At 39.8% G+C, this 12,155-nt stretch overlaps 1 protein-coding gene across 23 annotated transcripts in view; it reads left to right on the forward strand.

The window, feature by feature from the left end:
* The window catches only part of Mbtd1 (mbt domain containing 1), a 64,860-nt gene that overhangs the window by 19,714 nt on the left and 32,991 nt on the right, over positions 1–12,155 (forward strand). For 19 of the 23 annotated variants that reach the window (XM_031353305.1, XM_031353298.1, XM_031353293.1 and 16 more), the window contains 4 exons: positions 3,281–3,480; positions 6,918–7,057; positions 8,385–8,508; positions 10,485–10,567. In XM_031353305.1, the coding sequence (XP_031209165.1) occupies positions 3,327–3,480; positions 6,918–7,057; positions 8,385–8,508; positions 10,485–10,567 (501 nt within the window). In that variant the 5' untranslated portion in view covers positions 3,281–3,326. The remainder of the gene's footprint in view (positions 1–3,280; positions 3,481–6,917; positions 7,058–8,384; positions 8,509–10,484; positions 10,568–12,155) is intronic. The other 4 variants (XM_031353295.1, XM_031353309.1, XM_031353312.1 and 1 more) reach the window with 2 other exon arrangements.

Consider the following 12,155-nt stretch of genomic DNA (forward strand, 5'->3'; position numbering starts at 1 on the left):
TGCAGTGTTGAGATGACATGTGTGTCCTGCTTAGCTTTTTTTTTTTTTTTTCCTGCTTAGCTTTTAATGTCAGCTTCGAAAAGCTAGAGTCATCTTGGGAGAAGGAACCTCAATTGAAGAACTGCCCTAGTCAGACTGGCCTGTGGGCATGTCTGTGGACCTTTTTTTTTTTTTTTTTAATTCATTATAGTTATAGGAGGGCCCAGGCCACTGAGTGTAGGGGGGACCATCCAAGGGCAGATGTATATGAGCTCTATAAGAAAACTAATAGAATAAGCCAGAGAGCAAGCCAGTGAGGGATGAGTGTTCCTCCATGTCCTCTGCTTCAGTTTTCACCTTGAGTTCCTACCCTCACTTCTCTCAGTGATGAGTTGTTACCTGAAGTGTAAGATGAAGTAAACCCATTCCAAGTTGCTTTTAGTCATGGTGTTTATCGCAGCAACAGAAAGCAAACTAAAACAAGATGTGTTCTACCATGCCTGGCATTAACTCTTTTAAAAAATATTGACAGCCTGTAGTGTGCCATCTGTAATCATTAATCTTCTGAAATGTCAAAATGATACTTTCTGAAAGTACACTTAGAATATTGAGGTAGCATATTATTTGCTAAATGAACTAGCTGTATAGTAGGCAAGCATATTTGAAAACTTTGGAAGACTTTGTTTTGGGGAGGTAATTTATTTTGGAGGGGACTTGGCTTTTTTTTTTTTTTTTTTTTTTGGTGGGGGGGGTTGATTTTTATTTGGGAGGATTGTTTTGTTTTTGTTTGTTTGAGACAGATCTCTCTATGTAGCTGTAGTTGCCCTGAAACTCAAGCTGGCCTTGAACTCACAGATCTGCTAGTGCTAGGTTTAAAGGCTAGGTGGAGGCGGACAGTGGTGGCGCACGCCTTTAATTCCAGCGCTTGGGAGGCAGAGGCAGGTGGATTTCTGAGATCGAGGCCAGCCAGGGCTTCACAGAGAAATCCTGTCTCGAAAAACCAAAAAAAAAAAAAAAAGGCTAGGTGGACTATACATTTTTAATATTGTTGTGTTACTCTTGTGTATAAGTGTGTATGTATGCATGTATACATGTGTATGTGTGTACATGTACCCATGTGCACATGCCATGCATAGCATACATGGAGATCACAAAATAATTTTCCAGTAGAGATTCAGAGTCTAGTCTGGCTGATGTTAGTTAATATTGTAAACCAAATACTGTGGAAAGTCATTTATACATTATCTTCTCTTGGCCCTATGGGGGGAATATCCTTACCTAGGTTAGCCCAAAAGACCTCTTATGATCCAATTACAAATCCTCCTGTACACCATCTGTAGTCCACTCAAGCTGGGCATAAGCCATGAGGTCAGTGGTGCATCAAAGTATTACAGCCCCCAAATCCTATAGCTTTTGTTTTTCCTTTTGGCCTTAGACAGTTTTCTATCAGATAACCCTGCCTGTCCTGGAATTCACTATGTAGATGAGGCTGACCTTAAACTGTCACAGATTCATCTGTATCTACGCGCGCGCGCGCGCACACACACACACACACACACACCCCTCATTACTCTATCCTACCCTACTCCCAGTGCTGGGATTAAAGCACCAGCCACCGTGCCCAACTCAAAATCCTTTATCTTGATCCTTCCTCTGCCTTTTCCAACAGCAGATATTCAAGGATCTTACCTCATGTATGTGACACTATTCCTAGGGAGACATGAACAAAGCCTACTCACCTCACTTAGGTAACTGGTGACAAACCAAAGTAGGGGTACCACCAAATTCCAATTTAGTGAGTCAGTCAGTTTGATTAGGGTTACTTTCTGGGCTGTGGGTGAGGGGTTATTTAAAAGGAGCAGAAATAACGTCTCCAAAGCCCACCCCAGCATTTTGTGACAGCTCACAAAAGCTGAAAGCCTGAAGCACACTGCTTCAGTGCGGTCACTGCTCAGATGTTTTCTGCCTCTTCCAGACAGTGTCTCTCAGCAGTCCTTAGCTTGGGGAGGAGGCATCTAATGTATCTGATCAGTTTCAGGCTTTGAGTTGCTTGCTTCTTAAGCTTAAGGAATTTCCCTGAAAGATGACATTTCACCTCGCCTTTAAAACATCCTGTGTCTTAACAAGCTTAATTCCAAAAGAAATGCTTTGTCTCCAGAATAAAGAGCTATGTAATACTTCACTGAGGGTAATGTCACCATTGAGTATGCTGCCAGCCCCATCTTATTCTGTTGCCATATAACTGCTCCATTAAGAACTGTGTCTGCTATGTACACTATTCTGTCTGCGCCCTCAGTTATGGTGGAGCTACACGGTTGTTTGATAAGTAGTTACTGGGTGACTAAAAGAAAAAACTCAAGTTCTCAGGTAATAATGTCAGCTTGATCAAAATTCTGTGTTCATGTCGCCACACTATCAAATGAAGATTAGCCCATTCCCTACCACCTCCCTGTAAGTGTAAAATAGAAAAATCTTTTCTTTTAGAATTGCCTTTAGAATCTGATTATTTCTTTTTAAATATTCCAATAGTATTAAATCTTAACTCTTTGAAGATAGATGTAATTATAAAAGTACCCAAAAGTACAATAGAACAACAGAAGTGTTCTTTGGAATTAGGAGTTGTGGCAACATTATTGGTGTATGCAAAATCTTCCAAGGGAAGCTCCTAAGTCAATATTCTTTAGGATATAATATTTCCACTGTGTGATCTGAGGAACCAAGTTGTGCACAGTAGGACATGCCTGTGTATTCTCAACCACTCGGCTGTCAGAAGGATTAAGGCCAGCCTTAGGCAAACCTGTCTCAAAATAAGAAAGAAAGGTGACTCGGTGGTTGCTGCTCTTCCAGAGGACACAGGTTCAGTGTCCATCACCCATATGGCAGTTCACAACTGTCTATCACTCCAGTTCCAGAGGAGTCAGTGGTCTCTTCTGGCCTTTATGGGTACCAGGCACACAAGTGGTGCACAGACATGCATGCAGGCAAAGCACCCATATACTCTTTTTAAAACAAAAAAACAGAAAAAACCTTAGAATATTTGCAAAGGATACAGTGTTGTCTACTAAGTCTACACCTATAATCCCAGCAGCTTTGGAAACTGAGTAGGAGGATCACCTGAGTTTGAGGCCAGCCCAAGCTGTAACAGAGACCCTCTCCCAATAAAAAACAAACAAAAATAAGATCAGTTCTCAGTACTACATTTTCACTTGTCAGATCTCACTTAGCAGAATTTGTGTTAAGGGATTGTCAAGGGGACGTGTATGTGGCACTGTGTCATATGTCACTGGTTTCTTCTACGAAGACAGAACATTCTTCACAATCCAAAAGAAAAAGCAGACTCGTTCGGGATGTTTGACGGCTATGATAGCTGCAGTGAGGACACGAGTAGCAGCTCCAGCTCTGAGGAGAGTGAAGAAGAAGTTGCTCCTTTACCTTCCAGTCTCCCAATCATCAAAAATAATGGACAAGTCTACACATACCCAGATGGGAAATCTGGCATGGGTGAGTGTCTGCACTTCGACCTGTGGTGAGACTTACATTTGAGCTTGTGTTTTCATTGGACCTTTTTGCTAGGTCAGTTCTGTTTCATTTTATTTTAAGATAGTGTGTTGCTGTATAGCTCAGACTGGCCTAGAACTCAAAATCATCCTGTCTTTGCCTCCAAAGTGCTGAGATTATAAACAATGGCACCATGCCTGCTCCAGCCCATAGGTTGGTTGGTTTGTTTGTTTGTTTCTCATTACGGATGGTTGTGAGCCACCGTGTGGTTGCTGAGATTTGAACTCATGACCTCCAGAAGAGCAGTCAGTGCTCTTAACTACTGAACCATCTCATCAGCCCTCCTTTAGAATTTCTAAACGACTGAAGAAACTGAGCCTGAAAGTCAGGAGTTCCTGATAAGGTTAGAGAGATTGTGTTTCATTTTTTTATCATTGCCATCCTACCTTCCAGTGGGAAGCAAGTAGAACAAAATCATAAACAACATATTAGTACACGATAAATTCAGTTAATGACTATCTCTATGGAGCTGAAAGTGGGAGTGCTCATGCAGTTTTTAAAAACAATCAGATAGTGCTTACTCTGTGATAATTTATTCCAATATTTGGGACAGAGGTTGGGGACATTGTGTTTCAGTGTTTTGAAGGTGAGTTATTTGGTTTTCAGAACAGGTTGCACTATAAATCACAGGCTGGCCTGAAACTGAGATAGTCCTCCTGCCTCAGTTTGCCCCACTGGGCCTGGTGCACAAGTTATCGCCTCTAGGAAGAAGGTGCTATCTATCTTTCACAGAAAGTGGTCTCATTTTTTAGTAGTTCTCCGTACTAAAATATGCTTTAGATTGAAGACTAAACAAGAGGCCATGCGCAAGGCCTTGGGTTCCATCATTGGGGCCACAAATAAAAAAGCATGCATATGTATGGACTACACAGGGAAGCTGTCCCAGAAAGTGTTTTCTATCAACTTCAGTGTTTGAGGCAATCGCTCAGTTAGTAGAGTGCTTGCTATGCAAACATGAGGACCTGTGTTTGATCCCCAAATTATACATAAAAAGCCAAGTGTCTACTCATAATTCCAACTAGCACTAGGATGATGGGGATGAAAATCCATGGAGCTCACTGGAAACCTAACATGCTTGGCAAGCTTTGAACCAAGCTGTCTCAAGAAAACAAGAAAGATGGCATCTAAGGAACAACAACTGAAGTTGACCCCTGGCTCCATCCACACAAGCAGTACACACAAGTGTGTGGTCTGCTGTGTATGCACTGCCACAGAACTTCATTTATCAAAGCCCACTAGAGTCATATGTGGTAGTACATCCACTAATGCCAACAGAGTTTTGAGAGTTTGAGGCTAGCCTGGAGTATGTAATGAGACCTTGTCTGGGGAACAAAACAAAACAAAAAAGATGACCCAATTAATTAAAATGATCATAGGACCAGGCATTATGGTACACTCCTTTGATCTCAGCACTCTGGAGACAAAGGCAAAAGGATCTGAGTTCAAGGCCACCCTGGTCTACATAGCAAGTTCCACAGCAGGCAAGATTCCATAGAGATAACCATGTCTCAAAAAAAAACAAAAACAAAAACAAAACATGTAGGTAAGGAAAGATAGGTGTGTAGCTCAGCATAGAGTGCTCTTTCTTGCATGGAAAGATACTATTACCTAGAACCACAAACCAGAAAAGAAGAATTTCCTAGGTGGGTTCTACTTCGGCTGATATTTCTCGGTCATGGTTAACAAAACTATTTGAAAACTTATGTCAGAAATATCAAACTTAGCATGATGATGGACACCTTTAATCCCAGCACTTGAAAAACAGAGGCAGGCAGAGCTCTGTAAGTTCAAGGCCAGCCTAGACTATATAGTGAATTCCAGAATTCCAGACCAACCAGGGCTACATAGTGAGACCCTGTCTTAAAACAACAACAACAAATTAGTTTCTATTGCTCCATGTTCTTGCTGTGGTTTGGTGATGTCACAAAGGAAAGTCTTGTCTCAAAGCAGCAGTGCAGTTTGACATTGTATAATTCTTACCAAGGATGCATTGTCCCCTCGACTTATTTTGTTTTGTTGGAGACAGGATGTCACTGTGGAGACCAGGCCTGCTTTTGTCTCCTAAGTGCTAGGATTAAAACTGCACACCACTATGGTAGCCTTTTTTTTTTTTTTTTAATGAAGGTAATTAGAAATCTTTTAATGATCTAGAATTTGTACAAGGAACTATTCTGTTTTTTCTCTACTGGACGCAAGCCTTAGAATTTGGGTATTCTGTTTTATTTCCCTTTTTCATGTATTCGTCAGTACTGGTTTTGCTACAGTGTCTTTAGCCTAACCATTTGGGTGAGACATTAACCTATTAAACTGTTGGGTTTCTCCCCCAACTCCCCTTAGGTCATACTAAGGATTAAACCTAGAGCCTCATGCATGCTGGTTTTCTGCCACTAAACTGTCCCAGCCCACTTTAGTGAGACAAGATTTTACAGTTAGCCACACTGGCCTTGAATTCACTCTGCAGCCACACAGCCCTTGTGCCTCAGCCTGCCTGCACAGACAGACCCAGTCTCTCTGTCCTTCTTGAATTTCGGTTCTTGTGACATTTGTTTATGTAATTCTGCCTTTCAAACTATTAGTCATTATATAATACCCACCAGAAACTCTTGCCCTGACTAGTTACTAGTAGACTTCTACCTCAAAATTGAAGCTCGCCCATCCTTCTATATCCCCTGGACATAATTTGACAGAATCCTCTTAATTTTTCTAAATACTTTTTCTTTTTTTGGTTTCAACTTTTGCAGTGTTTTAAAGGCTTTTGCTGTCATTTTGTTAATCCTCAACTATATGTTGCAGTCCTCTTAGTCTTTTGATCATAACCCATCTAAAAGCTAAAATTCAAAACATGTAACAAATAGATGTATCAGTATATATGAAAATGCCTGCTAGCACATAAGCATTAGGAACAACCTTAGTTGAAAACGGGGTCTGTCTCTGTACACATACACACTCTCTTTCTCTCTCTCTCTCTCTCTCTCTCTCTCTCTCTCACACACACACACACATACACTCTCTCTCTTACACACTCTCACACACACACATACTCTCTCTCACACACACATATATTCTCTCTCTCTCTCTCTCTCTCTCTCCTTCTCTCTCTCTCTCTCTCTGTGTGTGTGTGTGTGCGTTGAGTTACAGGCATGCATCACCATACTCTGAACCTTGTTAAAGCCTGTAGGCCCTTTAGGAAATTGCTAGACTTTGGAGACACCACCACCACCACCACCATGGCATCGGGTCCTGTCTGTAACTTTACCATTTGTGTAAGAGATGGGAAAAGATAATTCATTGCGTATTTTTAGATAAATACCACTAAACAGCTAGAGACATTTGATTTTATTATATGTTATTCATACCGATGCTTTTATCTTTTTGATTAGCTACCTGCGAGATGTGTGGGATGGTCGGTGTACGAGATGCTTTTTACTCTAAAACGAAACGTTTCTGCAGTGTTTCTTGTTCAAGAAGTTATTCGTCAAACTCTAAGAAGGCAAGCATTCTGGCCAGACTTCAGGTAACGGTACAGAAACCTTCTTATTCTTCCTGTTTCCCATGGTTTTCACTCCCTGGTCATCTGACTGTGATTCACTGCACTCCACCTCTGCCCTTGGGCCACTGGTTTACAACCTATACTGTTAGGAATGTATGAGCCACAAGTGAAACTAGAGCATCTTACCTAGTGAAAACATGCTATCCAAGATAAGCTGTAAATTATCTGTATAAGTGAATAAGACCTTTTTCCACATAAGTACAATTAAACACCCTGTTCTATTTAGAACATAAAGCTATTCTCTCTGGTGTGGTGCCCCCCCCCCTTTGTCCTTCACTTCCTATAAAGGCAGAGAATGATTGATTTGGGGGGTTTTTCTGTTTTGTTTTTTTCCCTCAGCTCGGCTCTGTACTTTAAATTTTGTTGTTTGTTCTTAGGATTTTTATTGCTGGGGTGAGCCCCAGCTTTGCTCATAAAGGCAAGTTCAGCTTTGTATTTTTGAGTACATCCAGTTTGAAAGCCTTAACCAAATATGTTTGGTTGATATGACTCACCTTTTTTAAGACATCCATGAAATAAAAAGAAAATCATCCTCTTTTAAATATATATTAGTACTGACAAAGTACTGGTATCTTGATTTACTTCACTCAGTTGTAACATATCTAAAAATTTCTTCAGGCATTATAGTACTGATTTTTGTAATTATCTCTTGTATGATCACAGTTTTTCTCATTTAATGTATTGTGATCATTACATAGCACTGAAAGAGTTATTTAAATCCCCTAGATGAAGGAAATACATCCCTTAGATGTATTTCTGTATTTCAGATAGACAGTTCCCAAAGATCGTGAGCAGTGGTCTGTACCCAAATGGATGCAGTTTGTCACACTGAATGTGGCCATGATCATTATGTCACTGACCTTTTGCGTTAGCACTAAAGGTATAAACCTCAGTCACTTGCTCTTTGAACACTCAGTTGACTTCTCTTACCATATCAGTAGCATTGCTTTGCAGCTGCATGAGTGAATAACCCTGATTCTGTCTAAGAAGAAGTTGAATAGCCACCACAGCCTGTGTTTTAACATTTTATAGAATATAATTTTTATTAACATATTAATTCGCATATTGCTGTTTTAGTCTGCGCCAGCTCTACTTCCCATTTAGATAACTACATTGTAGCAGAACTCAGAAAGGAAAAAAACTCTAATGTTAAAATAAATCCCTTGTATGTTTTCTCTGCTTTAATAATTTTCTAAACCCTCAATATTTAAGCTGAATGAGTAGTATGCAGTCTTGTTAGATTTTGGTTGTGAAGGGATGAAGAAGAATCCTATTTACTTAACTTTTCTTGTTTCAGGGTAAGCCTCCAACAAAGAAAGCAAAAGTCCTTCAAAAACAACCTTTAGTTGCTAAATTAGCTGCCTATGCTCAGTATCAAGCTACCTTGCAAAATCAAGCAAAGACAAAAGCAGGTAATTCTGGTAAGTATAATAAAAGTGAAATATTATTTGTACAGCTAGTTTCGAGTAACAGCATTTTAACCTTGGGTTGTCTTTGAATTGTATATGTTTTCTGTTGGCACATTTAGACTATGTGCTTCCTGTTATCAGATGATTGGTTGGTTAACTGTTAAAAAGGGGAATAATTGACACACAAAGATGTTATACTGATGGTATTGTATTTATAAATACAAGTGGGACATTCCTAATCAGAAAAATACAAACTCTGATCTTGGAGGGCACTTGTTTAGTGATAGTGTTTGCTAAGTACGTGAGGTCCTCATTCAGTTCATAGCACAGCCAAAAAGAAAATCTGAAATCCAAATATTTTGAAATATGTGTCATTTAAGTACCAATAAGGTATATGTAGATTCCTGAAAATCCATAAAACTCTGAAATATGATATACTTTTGGTAGCAAGTACTTAAAACAGGGGTTTAACCAGTAAAAGCTTATATTATTTAGCTACTTTATTTATTATTCTGGTGAGAGTGGATTTTTAGAAAAGGGTTTTATTATATAGCCCTCGTTGACCGCGATACCCCTGCTAGCATCTATTAAGTGCTTCGAGTACAGGCATGTGTTACCACATTCTGCTGAAGTTTTTCTTTTTAAAAAATTAATTTTATTTCCTTTCAAGTTTTAAAAAAAGATAATTCAAAGCCAGGCAGTAGTGATACACACCTTTAATCCCAGCCCTTGGGAGGCAGAGGCAGGTGGATCTCTGAATTTGAGCCCAACATGATCTACAGAGTGAGTTCCAAGACAGCCAGGGGTAGAACAGAGAAACTCTGTCTTAAAAAACAACAACAACAACAATAATAATAATGATAATAATAATGATAAAAATGGTAACAACTTTCAGGTTAGTGAGGTGGCTCAGCAGGTAAGAGTACTTGAGACCAGGCCTAGAAACCTGAATTAGTCCCTTGAACCCACATACGATAGGGAGAGAACCAACTCCCAGAAGCTACCCTGTGACCTCCACACACATGCTTTTGCATCCACATGCTTCCCAACACACAGTAAATAAATAAGTAAGTAAACGTTGGGATCCAGGAATTCTCTCACAAACCACACAAATACCATCTCAGTCAGACATGGCTAGTTCGTTTAGCATACGCTCCAGGATTGGTCGACGGGAACTGAATCATGACCCCAAGTTAAGATCCTACAGGGTTTTTAAGCCCAAAATACACAAGCATCAGTGCGCAATTATTTCACCAATCAGGATTTTGGAATAGGGGATTTCCTTAGGAGCATGTCTTTTACATTTATCTTGCTCCCGTTGGTTGGGATATTCAACTGTGTCAGGGGGCTTCCCTTGTCTAACCCTCGTGCCCTAACATGTCTCTTTCTGCCAAGTAGGATGTCAGTTTCCAGGGAGGTCTTGGGAACTTAAAACTTTACTGGACCACTACTCAAAATGGAAGTCTTTTCCCAAATAGTTTATTAAATTGTTGCAGGTGTCTCTCCTATATTGAGTCTATCCCAGGGTAGCTTATACCATAAAAGCTTATGCATAGGTACAGAAAGTGCTCCTGGGTGGTTGGTTTGGGTCCAGGCTTATTGTGGGTAACTATATAATAAAACAGTTCTACTGACTTCTGTCTGGTTGGTTTCCAGGGGCACAGAACGTAACAGAATATGTAATCAATCTTGCCATTAGAAAGTTTCCTAGTTGGGGGTGAGTGGGAGGGACATCCTTGTGGGGAAGGCGGGGTAGGGGATGTGGAACAGTCACAGGGTGGACCGGGAGTGGGGATAAAATCTGGACTGTAAAAAAAAGATTAAATGCAATTTTTTTAAAAAGGAGTAAAGTTTCCTAGTAACAGCAGAAACATACGAGAAAGCTCCCTTATAATGGGAAACTTGCCAGGTGACTGGTACCTGGGCCTTAACAATAGTCTTTGTAGATACAATGTTAGAGAATTATATCTACATTTATTTTATTTCAGCAATCTCTGTGGAAGGCTTCAGCTGGGGTAACTACATCAACAGTAATAGCTTCATAGCAGCTCCAGTTGCCTGTTTTAAGCATGTGAGTATGAATTTCTCCCATACCATGAAATACTTGATCTTTAAATCTGAATGTACAATAACACCTCATCATCTTATCCTTAGAAAGTGTTTGCTTATACCAAAAGAGAAAAATGGTTCTCCTTTATTATTATTCTTAATAGCTAAAAATAGCTTCTTGTGTTTTGTAAGTAAAATCTTCACATTAAAAAAAAAAAGCCCCCTGGGGCTGTTAAGATGGCTCAGCGGGTAAGAGCACCGATTGCTCTTCCGAAGGTTATGAGTTCAAATCCCAGCAACCACATGATGGCTCACAACCACCTGTAATGAAGCCCGACAACCTCTTCTGGTGTGTCTGAAGACAGCAACAGTGTACTTGTTTACAATAATAAATAAAAAAATCTTTAAAAAAAAAAAATCCCCCTTTGAGGGCTTTTGAAGAATTATAATTATAACTCAGGGACAGGTGATTGGCTAGAACATTGAAGGCCATGTCTTTTCTGCCTCCAACATTTAAAAAAAAAACAAAAAACTTTTAGTTATAATATGAAATGATTTTGAAAAGAAATGCTGTCTCATCCAGTTTCAATGTTGAACCATTGGAGACATGAAAATGGGATCTTCTATAACATACATGGCTGACTGCTAGTATGTCACATGGTCAGCCTAAGACCTTTATCTCAAGAACTTTGGGATTTGATCAAGTAATTTCTAAAAGAGGTGTCTTTCTTCCGGTTTTGTTTTGCCTACAAATTAAACAAAAATCACACCCCCAAGGAAGCAGCAGGGATGTTTTCTATAAGCTGGAATAAATGATCTGTTTCTTAAAAATAGTTTGAAAGATGTTCTTTTCAGAGCATTTAATGTTTAAAAAAAATGTGTCAGATGTCATTTCACTTTAGTCTTTCATAATTTGCTCTAATATTTCTTAACCTGACATGATTAACTTATATTTAAAGACTGTGCATACATGAACAGGAAAAAGTTAGAAATTGATGTTTTGTTCACACTAACATTCTGCTAAGGGCTTTATTAAATAACAATATGTGAACAAAACTGCACATAGTTTCTTACCATGAAATTCAAATGAGTTCTCACTTAATTCTGCCAGTGAAGAAGGATTTTTATGAGACTCAAGCATATTAATTCACTGGTGTAAATGTGTATTAAATCCCGATGCATTAGTTTGTTGGTTTTCTTCTCTTAATGTACAAATGTTAAGCCCTTTGTCTGTGGCATGCCATCTAAGAGAACCTAAAAGGCAGCCTTTAGGTGCTTATCTGCGTCACGTATGTGATTCATGCTGTGCTATTGGTAAATGATGTCAGGCTAGATAACTGGGTGATGTATGTACCATGTGCCATGTACAACCAGAAGGAGAACTGCAGAGCTGGATATCACTCACTGGCAGGACACCTACACAGCCACTCGCAGAAGATCCCATCCCTGCCACTGCAGACTACAAATTCCAAGCGCAGCCCTCACAGTCCTCACCTCACAGTCCTCACCTCACAGCCCTCACAATCCTCACCTCACAGTCCTCACAGTTCTCACCTCACAGCCCTCACAGTCCTCACAGCCCTCACAGCCCTCACAGCCCTCACAATCTC

The sequence above is a fragment of the Mastomys coucha genome, unplaced genomic scaffold (genome assembly GCF_008632895.1).
Source record: "Mastomys coucha isolate ucsf_1 unplaced genomic scaffold, UCSF_Mcou_1 pScaffold5, whole genome shotgun sequence".
Classification (NCBI taxonomy): Eukaryota; Metazoa; Chordata; class Mammalia; order Rodentia; family Muridae; genus Mastomys; species Mastomys coucha.